Source organism: Sorex araneus, chromosome 1 (genome assembly GCF_027595985.1).
Source record: "Sorex araneus isolate mSorAra2 chromosome 1, mSorAra2.pri, whole genome shotgun sequence".
NCBI classification, from domain to species: Eukaryota; Metazoa; Chordata; class Mammalia; order Eulipotyphla; family Soricidae; genus Sorex; species Sorex araneus.
In genome coordinates, this window is record NC_073302.1 from 98,353,813 (window position 1) to 98,372,153 (window position 18,341).

At 39.7% G+C, this 18,341-nt stretch overlaps 1 protein-coding gene across 2 annotated transcripts in view; it reads right to left on the reverse strand.

The window, feature by feature from the left end:
- Positions 1-18,341, reverse strand: part of NOX4 (NADPH oxidase 4) — a 203,377-nt gene that overhangs the window by 45,927 nt on the left and 139,109 nt on the right. For both annotated transcript variants that reach the window (XM_055143267.1, XM_055143273.1), the window contains exon 13: positions 13,261-13,342. In XM_055143267.1, coding sequence (XP_054999242.1) covers positions 13,261-13,342 — 82 coding nt within the window. The remainder of the gene's footprint in view (positions 1-13,260; positions 13,343-18,341) is intronic.

Below are 18,341 nucleotides of genomic sequence, written 5' to 3' on the forward strand. Positions count from 1 at the left end.
CTTAAAATAGAAAAAAGGACAGATTATAGGGGAATAAAAGACTGAACTCTAGAATTAAGTGATGTAACTTGAAAGAAAAAAAACACATATCTCAAGATGTAAAATATAGAGTGATGTGACATTTTTAAAAACATACTTAAAAGAAAGAAACAAGAAACAGCAAATGGAAAATAATTATACAATAGGGCACAATAGAAATCACAAATTTAAAGCTTAAGAAAAATGCCAAATGGCAACAACAACAAAAACACCCTCCAAAATTTCAATAGAAAAATGGTCACAATGTATAATAAAGTCGCAGGCTATAAAATCAATACCCAAAAATGCATGGCCTTCCTATACGGAAACAATGAGACAGAGGAAAGGGACATGAAAAAAGCAATCCCATTCACAATCGTGCCCCATAAAATCAAATACCTTGGAATCAGCTTAACTAAAGAAGTAAAGGACCTCTACAAAGAAAACTATAAAACGCTACTCCATGAAATAAAAGAGGACATGAGAAATGGAAACATATCCCCTGCTCATGGTTAGGGAGAATAAATATTGTCAAAATGGCAATACTCCCCAAAGCATTATACAGATTTAACGCGATCCCTATAAGGATACCCATGTCATTCTTCAAAGAAATGGATCAAGCAATCCTGAAATTTATATGGAACAATAAACACACACAGATAGCTAAAACAATTCTTGGGAAAAAGATGATGGGAGGCATCACCCTCCCAAACCTTAAACTCTACTACAAAGCAGTAACAATTAAAACAGCATGGTACTGGAACAAAGGCAGAGCCTCAGACCAATGGAACAGGGTGGAATATCCCCACACACAACCCCAAATGTATGATCATCTAATCTTTCATAAGGGAGCAAGAGATGTGAAGTGGAGCAAGGAAACCCTCTTTAACAATGGTGCTGGCACAACTGGACAACCACATGCAAAAAAATGGGCTTAGACCTTGACCTAACACCATGCATAAAAGTCAGATCGAAATGGATTAAAGACCTCAACATCAGACCAAAAACCATAAGGTACATTGAAGACAAGGTCGGCAAAGCCCTCCACGATATTGAAGATAAAGGTATCTTCAAAGATGACACGGAACTAAGCAATCTAGTAGAAACAGAGATCAACAAATGGGACTACATTAAACTAAAAAGCTTCTGCACCGCAAAAGATACAGTGACCAGAATACAAAGACTATCTACAGAATGGGAAAGAATATTTACACAATACCCATCAAATAAGGGGTTGATATCAAGGGTATATAAAGCACTGGTTGAACTCTACAAGAAGAAAACATCCAACCCCATCAAAAAATGGGGCGAAGAAATGAACAGAAACTTTACCAAGGAAGAGATACGAATGGCCAAAAGGCACATGAAAAAGTGCTCTGCATCACTAATCATCAGAGAGATGCAGATCAAAACAACCATGATATACCACTTCACACCACAGAGACTAGCACACATCCAAAATAACAAAAGCAACCACTGTTGGAGAGGATGTGGGGAGAAAGGGACCCTTCTACACTGCTGGTGGGAATGCCGACTGGTTCAGCCCTTCTGGAAAACAATGTGGACGATTCTCAAAAAATTAGAAATTGAGCTCCCATTTGACCCAGCAATACCACTGCTGGGAATATATCCCAGAAAAGCCAAAAAGTATAGTTGAAATGACATCTGCACTTATATGTTCATCACAGCACTGTTTACAATAGCCAGAATCTGGAAAAAACCTGAGTGCCCTAGAACAGATGACTGGTTGAAGAAACTCTGGTACATCTATACAATGGAATACTATGCAGCTGTTAGAAAAAAGGAGGTCATGAAGTTTGCATATAAGTGGATCAGCATGGAAAGTATTATGCTAAGTGAAATGAGTCAGAAAGAGAGAGACAGACATAGAAAGACTGCACTCATCTGTGGAATATAGAATAATAGACTATAAGACTAACACCCAAGAATAGTAGAAATAAGTACCAGGAGGCTGTCTCCATGGCTTGGAGGCTGGTCTCTCATTCTGGGCAACTCAGAGAAGGGAACACCAAGTAAAATGTGGTCTGAGATCATGTGGGGGAAGGGTGACGCATGCCGAATATAGACTAGAGACTGAACACAATGGCCACTCAACACCTTTATTGCAAACCACAACACCTAATCAGAGAGAGAGATCAAAAGGGAATACCCTGCCACAGTGGCAGTGTGGGGTGGGGGGAGATGGGACTGGGGAGGGTGGGAGAGATGCTTGGTTTACTGGTGGTAGAGAATGGGCACTGGTGAAATGATGGGTTCTCGAGCTCTGTATGGGGGAAACATGAGCACAAAAATGTATAAATCTGTTACTGTACCCTCACGTTGATTCACTAATTAAAAAGAAATAAATTATTTAAAAAAATGGTCACAAATCCCTTCTTGTCAGTAACTTATTTCTATGTGAGTGAATTAAATGACCCTGTCAAAAGGCACAGAGTAGTCAGACGGATCAGGCAGCAAAGCACAACCAGCACCTCACAACTCTCACACTAAACAGGTTTGCAGAGGAAGCAGATGCCAATCATATGGGCTGAAGTCGAGAAAGAAAAAGATAGCCATGGCTGTTTCATTCCAGAGATCATTCAAACAAAGCAATGAGTAAGAGATGGCAATTGGGCATGACATACTGGGACAGGCAGATCCCATTGTTCAATGAGTCTTGACTAATCTGTGCAATCGTATGGGCTCTGGGTAGCGTTGGAACCAAACTGAATTCCATGACATCCAGCTAGTACTAAAGAGCTTACAGCTGTGGGAGAGAACCCTACGTGTTAGCGTGTTTATGTGTGGGTACAGGACTATCTATTTGAAAAAGAATAAAAAAAAAACATGCTCAGAAAAAAGGCTTGCCCCATAGAAAATCCATTTGCTCAATCACAGTCAGGGGGCCAGTAGATCAGAATGTGGCACAGTAAACATCTGAGTTTACTTCCCTGGCCCGATTCAGCTAGCTTTTTATCATTTTCTCTCTCCCTCAGTCTCCTGTCTAGTAGAAAAGAGTCTGAATAAGTCTGCTGATTGCTCCCTATGTCTATTAGCACCTACTTGCTCTTCCCTGCTATTATTGCTTGAGATTTTAGGCTTTATCACCTTTCTCCTGCATGCAAAACTGTCAGCAGCTAGCTAGTGAACTAGCCCCATGAGACCTTATGCCCTTTTCTGACTACACCACAGACAAATAAAATTCCAAATAGAATTGTTTTCCTTCCCTGTTTAAGTCTAGTGCTTGCCATTACCTTCATAATGAAATCCAATATATATAAATTGTAATGCAGGTTCTTCATACTTGACACCAACTCCCCTTCTTCCCTCTATTCCTATCCGTTGACTGTGTGTTATGTGAACTAATACAAATATATAATGTGTATGTATTTACACACATACATGCACACATTTTCTAGGCTAGATCGCCTAAGTTAAGGTGCCAAAGACCTGCCCACTTCCAATATTGCATGTTCCATTATGGTTCTTATTCTTTCTAAAAACCTCTTTTAGGGGGTCTATCACACCATGCCAAGTCTTTACTAAAAGGAAAAAAATGAATTGTATTCAGATTACCAAGACAGAAAGGCAATATTTTGTCTTCTCTCTCAAAAATATTTATTAGATTGATCTGGAATATTAAGGTATTACCCATTACTATAATTAATTTAGCCTAAAAGACTCTCATTTTTCTTTTTACCATTAGTCTGTAGGTCCCTTAAGTCCTTATACTATGTCTTCATATTTTCTTTACATATCCATCAATCGTGACTGGCTTTAGTTCATGGAATTATTCAATAAATTCTAAACAATAGTTGAATGGAAGAATGGAAAGATTATTAAATGAGCACATAGATAATTTAACACACAGGGAGAAAACAGGAAGACCACATTACTAGAATAAGGTATGTTAATTTGATGCACTATCTTCTACCCATAATCTATAAAAGTGGGAAAATACAATTCAACTCATAGAATAAGGTTTTAATAAAAATGATAAAAATAAGACATACACCCAAATCACAATATTTGTATTTTATTAATCTAAATGGGAATTGCATAGTTTAGAGAACAAATATATTAAAAATATGCAGACTCTGCTATTCTTGAGATCCTCCCTCTCTTCTTTTATGAAGAAAAAAGGGGGGGTGAGGGAGGATCTCTCGGATAATAGCTTATATTGCATTGAGAGGACAGAGGAAAGAAGCTAGACAGTAAATGGAATCTGAAAAGGTCATCTGAGGCCTTGAAGTTTAAGAAAATTACCCAATAATACTGTTTGCAATCCTTTTATGTACCGCATTGGCAATGACATTGAGTGGCACATTGTTTTTATTATCCCAACAAACATGATTCTTTGTTGTTGAAGTCAAAAGTGACAGTCAGATTTCTGTCGTAAGTAATATTCCTGTCTATGAACTCTTCTTACAGTAAACAGCACAAAACGCTTGATTTTATAAGGAGAGATAACTTTATTCAATTTTTGTTTCTGTATTTCAAAATTGTTTATAGATACTATGATTAAACTTTCAAGAAACATTGGAACATGTTTTGCTATCTAAACTGATGAAGTAGTTTGCAGGATAACATAGGTTTGTCCTTTCTCCTTTGCCACAGGGAGTTTAGGTTTATTGGGTTAGACCCATCACAGTGCTTCTGAAGCACTCCATTTTCTCTGTATTCATCTTTTTGTTTTTGGGTCACACCTGGTGATGCACAGGGGTTACTCCTGGTTCCTCACTCTGAAGGAATTACTTCTGGTGGTTCTCGGGGGACCATAAGGGATGCTGGGAATCGAACTCAGGTTGGCTGCATGCAAGGCAAATGCCCTACCCGTTGTGCTATCGTTCCAACCCCCATATTCATCTTTAACTTCTCTGTGCTCTGCTTTCTCTGTTAATCATTCATTTCCCTAACCAGAACCTGTGACTTGTAAGGTCAGATCTATCTAAGGACTTTGTATTTGGTATATGTAAGTGAAATTTTGCTTTTCTCTTTTCCTTATGTCCTCTGCATAGTTTACTTTAGAGCAATGTCCTTTTTGTATAGACACAGAAAGATAGTTAATGCTATGCTTTTGTAACTTGGAGTAAACTGACTTCAAATAATATTTACTCCTGGGTATCTGTCATATTTACTCGATTTAAGCCTCAGTTGCCTTTAATTCCTAGCACCCCAAAAGCCGGTCCCAATGAAGGGACTGGATGGACCCAGGGAAAGCTGCAAGCTACCCTGGAATTGAAGCAGGACAGGCTAAGTGCCATAAAACTTATAATAAGCTAAGAGCAAGGTTGTGGACGAATTCTGTCATGACCCAAGAGAAGTGACTGGACAAGGACACTGCTAGGGTTAGGAAGGACTAATCTGGCCTGAGGTGTCCCCAGGAGAGCCACCCTAGTTTAATATATCTCTTACTGTGTCCATATAAATGACTAGAAAGATTATTAAGAAGTAAATCTAAGAAGATTGTCTATGGACTAGGAAAGGAGAAGTATGTCCTTAGATGAAATTCTGTCCTTGAGCAGATCTCCAAGCAGGAGGAGATCTTTGTCTTAGAAAACCTTCCTGGAAAGGAAGGGAAGGGCTTGCCATATGTTGACTGTGCTATCTGACCTAGGATAGTGGCTACCTCAACCTTGGAGGTTGGGCTCTTGACTAGCACTGTGAGACTGGGCATAGGGAGAGTAGCATGGAGGAAAGCAGGAGACAGGAAGGAGGGGCAGTGGGAGACTGCAATGAGGCGTGCAGTGAGACTGGAACAGGTGCAAGCAGAGAATGGAGTAAACCACGGGACCTAGATTGGAATAAATGGCGACTGATCACCAACCATCCTGGCCCTGTTCCCTCCTTCATGCATCTGTTGGCAGTTGCAGGCGGGGCGGGGAAGTGGCTCATGCCACAACACATGTGGCGAGAGAGTACTGCATTTATTTTGTGAACCCACCGCAGTTGCAAGTCATTTGTGAATAAAAATATGCCAATATTCTCAACCATTTTCCATCTCTTAGGTGCATTTATAAGGATTAGAATTTTTAGATCTATCCTCTAGTCCACATAAGTTAAACACAAATTATTCCAATGACACCTCATAAGAAATAAACAACAAAATTTGAGTTTCCCTGTCTTCAATTCTTGTCTCCTACTTATGAATTAAACTTTACATGTATTAAATATGTATTTGTTTTGTTTTTTAAACTTATATTTCTCTGACAGTAATCAAAATTGTTCAGTTTCCAAGAACTTCATAGTGCAATATGTTCAGTTATACCCTGCATGTGCTCCTGACTGGAATGAATGTGCTCCTGATGTGTCATTTGTGAACTTAATATGGAAAGTATCATGTTGAGTGAAATGAGTCAGAAAGACAGAGACAGACAAGATTGCACTGATCTGTGGAATATAAAGTAACAGAGTGGGAGACTAACACCCAAGAGTAGCAGAGATAAGGACCAGGAGGTCTGCCCCACAGCTTGGAAACTGGCCTCACATGCTGGGGGAAAAGGCAGCTGAGATAGAGAAGGCAACACCAAATAGAGGATGTTGGGAGGGCCTGCTCGGGTTGAAAGATTCGAACTAAAAGTAGACTATACACCAAACATGAAGGCCACTCAATACCTCTATTGCAAACTACAACACCCCAAAGGAGAGAACAAAAGGGAATGCCCTGCTGCAGAGGCAGGGTGGGGGGTGGGGCATGGGGGATGGTGGTGGAGGGATACCAGGATCATTGGTGGAGGAGAATGGGCACTGGTGGAGGGATGGTAAAAGATCCTTGTATGGCTGAAATTCAAACACAAAAGTTCATAAATTTGTAACTGTACCTCATGGCAATTGACTAATAAATTTTTTTTAAAAAGCATTATTGTATTTAAAGTGAATTTTCCTGTGAGTGAAGGTGACATTTGTTTAGAAATATTTTCCCAAAACACATAGACAGACAGAAACACACACACACACTCCAAAAAATAACCAGTTACATTCTTTATGAATATTTTCTCCCTAAATATATAAAGAACATCATATTCCAAGGTCTGTTTTCCAGACTACAGGAGCTAGAGTACAAGCAGTTTTCTTAATGTAGGTAGGTTGTATTAAGTTCTGTACATTTTATTCTGTGACAGTATAAAGTAAAGGGCAAAGAAGTTGATATTTAATTCATAGTTTAGATCTTAAAACATCTCTCACAGATACTTAATATTTATGAGTCATGAAAACAACTGAGAAACAAAGAAACAATCTCAATGTGTGGTATATATATACATATCCTATTTGTGAATAAAATCAATAAGTACTAGTTGAAAACTGAATTTTCAGCTTTCTATAATTTTTGTATCAGTAATTACAGTCATAGTTATTTACAAATATACAATAATGAATAAATGAGAGCATACTTGAGAAAAATACAAATGAAAATAAGATAGAGTTTTAAAACTCCGCTGATTAATCTCAGTTGGGACTGAACATAAGTAAATCTTTTGCCCACTCAAGTTCATTGATTGATTTTTTTTTAATTAAAACTCTCTGCTTTTCTAGCTTAACATTATTTTATGAGCATTTTTTTTACATATTCAGAGTTTTGCTCTGTGATTTTCCTGAACCAGTTCAATACTTTGTAAGTAGAGCATAAATTTAATTTTATTGTTTCTCCTCTGCCCCATAGTATCTTCTAAGTTTCTACTGGCAAACTTGAAATTAAATGAGCCATGAGAAAATACTACTACTTAATCCTCTATAATGTAAGTAAATTAATTTTACATAATATAGAATTTTTAAAGAAATGTTATTCAGACTCCGAAACCATTTACAAGCATGTTTTCACTTGATGCTTTTGAAAATAAAGCTTATAAAAATGATGAGTGATCACCACAGCAGAGCAATTCTTTATATCAGCATTTATCAAGTTTGCAAATTTCAGTTAAGTAGTGCCAGTTAATATTGGATAAGTACAAATAAGAACATCTTGGTAAAAGATATCTTGATATAATACCTGCATTCTTATCTCCCTCTTTCACACAGGTGGAAGTGAAGCACAAATAGATTTCCCCAAGATACAAAGTCAGGTGGTAGGGGAACCTGCTCATAGTCCAGACTCTTATTCTTATAATATGGGATGCATTGGGTTAGTAGTAAATCTTAATCCAAGTATGTCAAAAAGCACAGAAAGCACAAGAGCTAATTATTATCAAAGAAATTTCACATGATGTCTCCTCTGTCATATACGAGAACAGATCTTATCACTATTGAAAGTATTCCCTGCTAATGAATTGAAAGAACTAATTGTTAGAATGACTATGCTGCCCAAAGCATTATGCAGCACTATACAGTAAAACCCACATCAGATTTGGAATGGCCTTGCTCAAGAACACAGAGCAAGCACGGCTGCAGTGTGTACTGAACCTGGAGCTCCCTGACAGCCAGGCGACTCTGAGCAAAAGGAACACTGTGGCACTGGAACCAAAAGAGCTGCTCAGACTAACAGAACAGAATTCAGAGAGCATTAGTAAATCCTCAGAGGAATAGAACATTAGTTTATGACAAAGATAGGTACAACAAAAGGAGAAATTAAAGTCTTTCACAAATTGAAATTAAAATATTAAAAAATATTTAAAAATATGCAAAAATTTGGAACATTAAAATAGCCATATGGAAATAACAAAAAAATGGAGTTTATAACACACTATAGACAATAGTTAAATATTCATTAAGGCTTGAATATTAGGCTCAACTCCACAAAATACATCAAATAAAATATAGAATGAACTCCCATGATACTGCCAGCAGAGGTGACTTCTATAATTCCACTGGAAATTAAGCGTCCAATATATTAGACGACATAGACAAAAATATAAATATATATAACAGAATAAGAAAAACGTAACTTTGTCTTTTGCTAAATGTTAGATGTGTCTAGAGGTTATCATGGGAAGTGAAGTAATTCATGGGGAAAGGAAAAATGCCTGCCAACAGATATAGGGACAGTGTCCACTGAGAGGAAAATAAGCCTCTCAACTCTGAAAACAAACTGAGGTGACGAGTTGCAGGCTGGGATGGAGAGAGACGAAACTTACTACAGTGACATTGTAAGTGGTTGTGTGGGGGGCGGTGGGGTGCGACTGGCACTCTATCAGTGGCAGAAGTGTAGTAGTTCTGTAAATCTCAAAGAAGAACTACAAATGGCCAAAAATCACATAAAAGATGATCTACATCACTAATCACCAGAGAGAATGCAAATCAGAACAATGAGATATCATCTCATGCCACAGAGACTAGCCTCCAAAAGAATCACTGTCACTATCACCCCATTGTTCATCAATCTGCTCAAGCGGGCACATCTCCATTGTGAGACTTGTTGTTACTGTTTTTGACATATCGAATATGCCATGGGTAGCTTATCAGGCTCTGCCATACAGGCGGGATACTCTCGGTAGCTTGCCGGGCTCTCTGAGAGAGACAGAGGAATTGAATCCGGTTGGCCATGTGCAAGGCAAACGTCCTGCCCACTGTGCTATTGCTCCAGCCAAGAACCAAGAAGCAGACCCAAGAATTTCAGTGCGTGCTAACAGTCCGTCAGTGGTCTTATTAACTGAGCCAGTGGCTGAAAAGTCTTCTCACGGGGACTTGGATCGGGGTGCTCTGCCTTGCAATGCTCCATGCAAATGTCTTGCAGGGATGAGACCCCGACCTGCACCGTCAGAGGGCTCCCAACCTGAGACACTGACTCCAGGGCCCGTGTGCAGGCCTTTCTCCCCTAAAGCAGCTTCGAAGGACACTGGTGTCTGCAGTTCTAATTACCAATGGGGGTCGAGATTTCAATTCCAGAAATTGGCTGTCGGAGGGGAGGGAGGAAAAATGGTTTCATGCTGTACCTTCAATCTCAAGGATCTGTGCTTGGGGGCGATCAAGGCAGGTGGCAATCCCGGCCAAACCCAGGGTTGACGGGGGTGGCGGCTTAGGAGGAAAGTAAGGCAAACGGCTCTAGAGCTCTTTTCCAGCCCGCGAGAGGCTCGAGTCCAGGGTGCCTCTGGGCCATATTGCAGAAGCGCAGGTCTGGGGCGAGACATTTGCATGCTTTTGCATGCCTGGGCTCATCTCACAATTGCTGCCTGCCAGGCACAGGCCTGCACAATTGTCACAGCATGTTCGTCAGCATCAGAATTTGCAAAACGAATGTCAGCTGCCTGGTGAGATCCCAGGGACGACAGAGTGGAGGAATCACTTAGGGAATGCAGCGCTGTTGAGGAACGGGTGGCATGGGGAAGGGTATTGTGGAGAGAAATGAGGACAGAATTAAGGACAGCAAGACAGATCAAATAGCCGACGGGAAGAAGACCTAAGTGGTACAGGCTCAAGGCTACCTTGACCCATGGAGGTTTCTGGCTCTCAAAGGATCTGGCTCCGAAAGAATAAGAACAACAAATGCTGCATGGATGTGAGGAGAAAGGAACTCTCATTCACTGCTGTCTGCATGTCAACTGGTCCATCATTTTTTAAAAACAAAATAGACATTCAAGAAACTAGAAATTGAGCATATGACTCAGCAATACCAATCCTGGAATTATACCCAGGGGCCCCAAAACACAATGCAGAAAAATCATCTGCACTCCTATGTTCCTTGCAGAAGTATTAAAAATAGCCAGAATCTGATAACAACTCAAGCTCCCGAGAAAAAAATGGATGAAGAAACTATGGAAGATATGATAAATGAAGTAAGGCAGAAGAAGCATGATCACTATTATGTGACATTTATAATAACTTGATGAGGAAATGCATTTGGTTTAAAGGGGGGAAGGTCCAGATCACCATAAACCCCACAATACAGAGAGAAGAAAGACAATGAGTGAGGGTGTGGGGAGAAGAAGCAGATGAGAAGCAATGGGAAGCAAAGGTACATAGGGCAGTGCTAAGAAATGTAGGAGCTAAATATCCAAAGCAGAGTCAACAACACTGAAATCATAGGACTGAAGTTTAAATAGACAAACTCTCAAAGGTGTCTGCTAAGATGGAAAGCTGGGGCAAAGCTCTGGATGGGAGAGAGAACCTGCGGACACTGGTGGGGGAAGATGGACCTGGTGGTGGCATGGGTGATGGGACACTGAATGTCTAAAACCCAACTATGATGCCCAAAAGGAGAGGTGGAGAGGGAGGAGAGAGAGGGGAGAGAGGTGGGGGAAGAGAGAGAAAGAAGAAAAGGGCCTGCCTATATGGAGAGAGGGAGTGGGATGGCAGGAGTGAAACTGGGGTCATTGGTGTTGGGAATTATACACTGGTGGAGGGATAGGTGTCGAAACACTGTATGAATGAAATCTGATCAGGAGCAGCTTTGTAACTGCGTATCTCATGGTGACTCAATAAAAAATAAATTAAGAAACAGAACAAAAAACCCAGCTATGAACAACAGTGTAATTCATGGTACTTTCACAAAATAAAAAGGGGGAAAACCTATGGTACATATATAGAGTGGAATACAATATAGCCACTAAGTAAAATTAAGTCATGAAATTGGCTTATACATGGATGGGCATGGAGAGTATAATCTAAGTGAAATGAGTGAGAGGGACAGACACAGAATTATCACACTCTTTTGGAATTAAAAAAATAGAATGAAAATGGTTCTCAAAGACAACAGAAATGAGTCAGGGTGAGGAAGACTGGCCCGTGGTAGGAAACTTGCCATAGGGGATGGGGGGCAAGGAGTGCTGTTAGGACAGGGCAGTGACAGTTGGAAATGACTACTCTGGATGAGAACCGGGCGTGAAGGGAGCTAAGTGATATAGGCATGCAGCCCCTTCAGCAACAGAATCATACATCACAATCCTAAAAGGAAAAAAGAAAGAGAAAACAGAAAAGCGTCTGCCATAGGCTGGGGGATGGGGCTAAGAAGAAAACTGGGGTCATTGGTGACAGGAAATGTACACTGGTGAGGGATCACTGTATCACTGTCATCCCATTGCTCATTGATTTGCTGGAGCAGGCACCAGTAATGTCTCCATTGTGAGACTTGTTGTTACTGTTTTTGGCATATCGAATAAGCCACAGGTAGCTTGCCAGGCTCTGTTGTGTGAGCGGGATACTCTCGGTAGGTTGCCGGGCTCTCCGAGAGGGGTGGAGAAATCGAACCCGGGTCAGCCGCATGCAAGGCAAATGCCCTACCTGCTGTGTTATCACTCCAGCCTAGTGAGGGATTAATTGTGGAAAATTATATGACTGACACTCAATCATGAACACCTTTGTAACTGTATCTCCTGGTGTATCTCCTGACTGTCACTGTCACTGTCACTGTCACTATCATCCCGTTGTTCATGGATTTGCTCCAGCGGGCACCAGTAACGTCTCCACTGTGAGACTTGTTACTGCTTTTGGCATATTGAATAGGCCATGGGTAGCTTTCTGGGCTCTCCGAGAGGGACGGAGGAATCGAACCCGGGTCGGCCATGTTCAAGGCAAATGTCCAACTTGCTATGCTATCACTCCAGCCCGGTGAGGGATGAATTATGGAAAATTATATGACTGGCACTCAATTATGAACATCTTTGTAACTGTGTATCTCCTGGTGATATACAATAAAAAATAGCAAAAGAAACAAAACTAAAACACGTCATTAGTTTATTCACCAAAGCAGGCTAGTTTACCCTTTTTCTTGCTAACTAGTATGACAATTTTGTAAGGGCCTCATTAACGTAGTCTCCAATAGAAGAGTCAAGTATTATTATCCAGGGTAATGAAGTCAGGTTGCCTCAACAATAATTTCACTCGTTGCATCTCAAAGGAGAAAATGTCTAAATCTTTTGAGCAATTGTCAGATTTTATTTCCAATACTTATCAGGATGAGAAAGATAAATACACACATAGCTAAATCCATATCCATCACGTGGTTATTTTGAAAACCACTTATTCTATTAAGTTGTTAAATGCAAGTGGATCTTTATGTTTGTAGGATAGAAAAAGGGTGGGGGTAAGATGAGAGCTAACCCATATAAAGTTATTCCTGTTGAGAGTGACATCAAGCATAAAGAAGCCCAAGCCAGCAGCTCTCTGGCTACAGCTGGGTGTCAGGGGCGGCTTCCCTGCGTATCGCTGCAAAGCTGTAGAGAGACATGTGCAGCAGACACCCTTGCTGACTAGGTGAGCTTGTCCGAATGTCTGCAGAAATTTTAAGCAAGAAAGCACCTGGCCTTTGCCTTTAAATCACTTTGATACTGATGTCTTTCTCTTTTCAATACAAACTGAATATGTATCGCTTACTTGGGATAATGTGTAGATTGAATGAAGGGCAGGATCTCAGAGTCTTGACTAGGTGGAGGCAGGAGTAAATCTCGAAAACGTTCTGTCAAAAAAAAATGAACATAGTGCTGTTAAAATGTTATTAATATTTTAAAATTAAAATTATTTTATAGTATTTTATTAACTATTTTGACTTCATCTTTTTACTAGAAATTGTAGTCACTATTTAATAATGATTTTATTTCAATGGATTGACTATATGTGTAGGTGTGATTAATGCAATAGCAAACAGAAATATTATTTAGTGTAAACTCATAAAATAATAAAAGCTTATAGTTGAAAATGGAAACACACATGGCCAATATATAAGCCCAAAGTGTCACAACTTCATCAGTAATGTGGGAAAATGCAAATGAAAAAGACCACCAGACAGTATTCCCCTGTGGCACTCACCTGACAGAACTAGTCTCACAAGACTGAGTTTTAAGGAGAATTCAGAACGACACCCACCAGCTCTTAAATATTTATGATGAACAAAGTTCCCATAGTAAATTAGGGAAAAAATTGTATCATTCCTTAAGCTTAACCTTTGTTCATACAATGAGCTAGTATCTTTGTTTGCAGGTATTTGCTTTTCTAAACTTTTATCAATGTCTCAGATAGCAAGTAAAACAATGCCCTACCAGCATTGTTTATAGTCAGATACTAAAAACAACTTAACTTTTCACCAGAATAGTAGAATAAACTATTTATTATATATCCACACAATGGACTATTAATTCAAGTGAAATTTAATTAATTCTCTCACAATTGAAATTTTGGTAAAAAGCATTAGTATAATGTTGAGCAGATAAAAATATCTGCAGATTACATATACTAAATTATTATTTATTATTATTATTTATTATTGAATGAAACAATTGATGAATAACATTTTACATATATTATGCTTGATACAAAGCAAACCACAAAATAAGAAATAGTTTACATAACTCAAGTTATGTATGTGGTTATATTGAAAGAAAGGTAAGGAAAACAGTAAAAATGAAAAAAATATAATTGCAGAACTTTATATGCATCAATTATAAAGATCAAATTAGTAAATGCATGAATAAAAATCAAGAATTATCAAAATAAGACATTAGACTATTCAGTATTGATTTATTAAAACTATGCATATGAAGTTCATAATGAAGAAATATGATAAGCAGGGAGGAGAAAGCAGGGTGATAATCTAAAGGGCGGTCTGTACACAGTCACTTGCCATCCTAAGACTGATTCCATATGTCCAAGGCTACATTACCAATTTATCATTGATTTACAGTTTAGTGAAATTTCAGATTAGTTCCTTGAAGCTATATGTGTAGAGGTGTTACCATCTCCACAATGAGAATAAAAGAGATCTCTCTCCGATATGTGGGAATAAAAAGAAAAACAACAGGTGGTCAAAATAACTAAAATTTACTATTTTGTCTAAAGAATTGTGCTTAAGAAGGTGAGGCTGTGTGGAGCACGGGCCACGGTGAGTGATGAGTGCCGTGGTGCTGAGTAGGCTGGAATGACACATGCGTGAAAGGGTGAGCGGCAGCATTGGGAATCCCAGTCTCTCAACACTAATACAATAGTGAGTGTCTTATAGAGAATAGCTCACACCCAGTGATTAGACAAGACAGGATGTTTCTGTTTTGTTTCTGAGTGACACCTGGAGGTGCTCAGGGCCCTCTCCTAGCTCTGCACTCAGATCACTTCTGTGGGTTCAGGGGACCAGACGTGCTGTCAGAGATTAAATCCCAGTTAAACATGTGCAAGACAAGTTTCTTACCCACTTACTGTCTCTCCAGCCCCAAGAACGGATTTTTAAACTTTAGATAGCCAGTTATATGCACAAAACTTCTCAGAATATATTAACTAAGTCAGTAAGTCAATAAAATATCTCTATTGGCAAGACATTCTGACGCTCGCTCACTTATACTTACCTTAAAGGCAACCATGCATATCTTTATTTTATCGCAAAAGTGATGTATCTTTTGGCTTTAAATTTTTATTTCTTAAGATTTTATTTATTTCTTGAAGTAGCATTTTGTAGTTTTCTTTGTACAAGTCCTTTACCTCTACCTCCTTAGTTAAGCTTAGTTAAGGTACTTGATTTTCTGAGGCACTGTGAACGGGATTGCTTTTTTCATGTCACTTTCTTTTCTATCATTATTTGTGTATAGGAAAGCCATGGACATTTTGGTATCGATTTTATAGCCTGCAACTTTACTACATAAATCTATTGTTTCTAAGAGTTTCTTGGTAGAGGTTTTAGGATTCTCTAAATATAATTTCCTATCATCTACGAATAGTGTGAGCTTGATTTCTTCCTTTGCTACCTAAATGCTTTTTCTTGCCTAACCACTATTGCAAGTACTTCCAGTACTATATTCAACAGAAGTGGAGAGAGTGGGCATTGTTGTCTCATCCCTGATCTTAGAGGAAGGCTCTTAGTTTTTCCCTATTGAGGATGATACTTGCTATATGCTTGTGGTAGATGGCTTTGACTATATTGAGAAAAGTCCCTTCGATATCCATTTTGGTGAGAGTTTCCATCACAAACAGGAAACAGGTGCTGGATCTTGTCAAATGTTTTCTCTGCATCTACTGATATGATCACATGGTTGTTATCTTTTGGAAATGGAAAGATATCCACTGCTCATGGATTGGGAGAATTAACATTGTTAATTGTTAATTGTCCCAATTAACATTGCACAAATTCAATGCAATCCCTATCAGGATACCCATGACATTCTTTAAAGAAATATAGCAAACAGCACTGAAATTCATATGGAACAATAAGCCCCCAAAAACAGCTAAAGCAATTCTTGGGTAAAGAAGATAAGAGGAATCACCCCCCCCCACCAACCTCAATCTCCACTACAAAGCAGTAATAATTAAAACAGCATGGTACCAGAACAAAGGCAGAGCCACAGACCAATGGAACAGGGTTGAATATCCTGACACACACCCTCAAATATATGATCACCTAATCTTTGATAAGGGAGCAAGAAATGTGAAGTGGAACAAGGAAAGCCTCATCAACAAATGGTGCTGGCAAAACTGGACAGCTACACGCAAAAAAAAAATGGGCTCAGATTTCTACTTATTAACACCATGTACAAAAGTCAGGTCATAGTGGATTAAAGATATCAACATCAGACCAGACTCCATAAGGTACACTGAAGACAAGGTTGGCAAAACCCTCCATGACATTGAAGCTAAAGGTATTTTCAAAGATGACATGCCACTGACCAAGCAAGTGAAAACAGAGATAAACAAATGCGACTATCTTAAACTAAGAAGCTTCTGCACCTCAAAAGAAACAGTGACCAAAATGCAAAGATAGTCTACAGAATGGGAAAGAATATTCACCCAATACCCATCTGATAAGGGGTTGATATCAAGGATATACAAGGCACTGAATGAACTCTACAATAAGGAAACATCCAACCCCCTCAGAAAATGGGGGGTTGGAAATGAACAGAAATTTTCTCAAGGAAGAAATCTGAATGGCTAAAACACACATGAGAAAATGCTCTACATCACTAATCATCAGGGAGATGTAGATTAAAACAACAATGAGATATAATTTCACACCACAGAGACTGGCCCACATCCAAAAGAAGAAAAGCAACCGATGTTGGTGCGGATGTGGGGAGTTTCTCCCAGTGAAGGGACTCTCCTTCACTGGTGGTGGGAATGCCGACTGGTTCAGCCCTTTTGGGAAACAGTATGGATGATTCTCAAAAAATTAGAAATGGAGCTCCCATTTGACCCAGCAATACCACTCCTGGGAATACATCCTAGAGAGGCAAAAAAGTAATAAAAGTATAGTAGGAATGACATCTACATTTTTATGTTCATTGAAGCACTGTTTACAAAAGCCAAAATCTGGAAAAAAACGGAGTGCCCAAAAACGGATGACTGGTTAAAGAAACTTTGGTACATCTACACAATAAAATGCCATGCAGCTGTTAGAAAAGATGCAGTCATAAAATTTTTATATAAGTGGAACAACATGTAAAGTATGTTAAGTGAAATGAGTCAGAAAGAGACAGACATAGAAAGATTGCACTGATCGGTGGAATATAAAGTAACAGAGTTGGAGACTAATACCCAAGAGCAGTAGAGATAAGGACCAGGAGATCTGCTCCACAGCTTGGAAACTGGCCTCAAATGCTGGGGGAAAAAGCAGCTGATATAGAGGAGGAAACACCAAGTAGAGGATGTTGGGAGGACCCATTCGGGTTGAAAGAAGCATGCTGAAAGTAGACGATAGACTAAACATGATGGTCACTCAATACCTCTACTGCAAACTACAACACCCAAAAGGGGAGAGAACAAAAGGGAATTTCCTGCCATAGAAGCAGGGTGGGGTGGTGGGGGATGGAATGGGAATGGTGGGAGGGATACTGGGAACACTGGTGGAGGAAAATGGGCACTGGTGGAGGGATGGGTAAACAATCACTGTATGACTGAAATGCAAACATTAAAGTTCATAAGTTTATAACTGTACCTCATGGTGATTCACTAATAAATAAAAAAATTAAAAAGAAAAAAATATTTTATTTATTTGCCTACTCCAGACGGAATCCCGATGACCAACAGCATCCACAAGCAATCCCAGGTATGTGGGTTCCAGGACTGAATCTGCAGGGCACATGGCGGCAGTGGATTTGGCTTTTCCCCCCTCCCTGGGTCCCTGCCCACTCAGCAGACTGGCTGTCATGCTCACAATTTCCCTCCAGGTGCCATCTTAGCACACCAGCAGCCCTGGCCCAGAGACACAGCAGCAAGTCCCAGAAGACACCACAGCACCGGAGATCTTTCTGGTCCCCATTCTGAGCCAATTTCACTGGGGTACCCCAGATGGAGCAGGTACACTCTCCCCGCCTACTCTGGATGGAATCCTGGTGACCAAAGGGTTCCACAAGCAAGCTTCCCCCCACCCCAATATGCGGGTTCCAGGACTTAATCTGCCACATACTGGCAGAGCACCTGGGCTATCCCTTCCCTGTCTCCACCCACCCAACAGACTGACTACCATAGCCACAATTTGCCTCCCG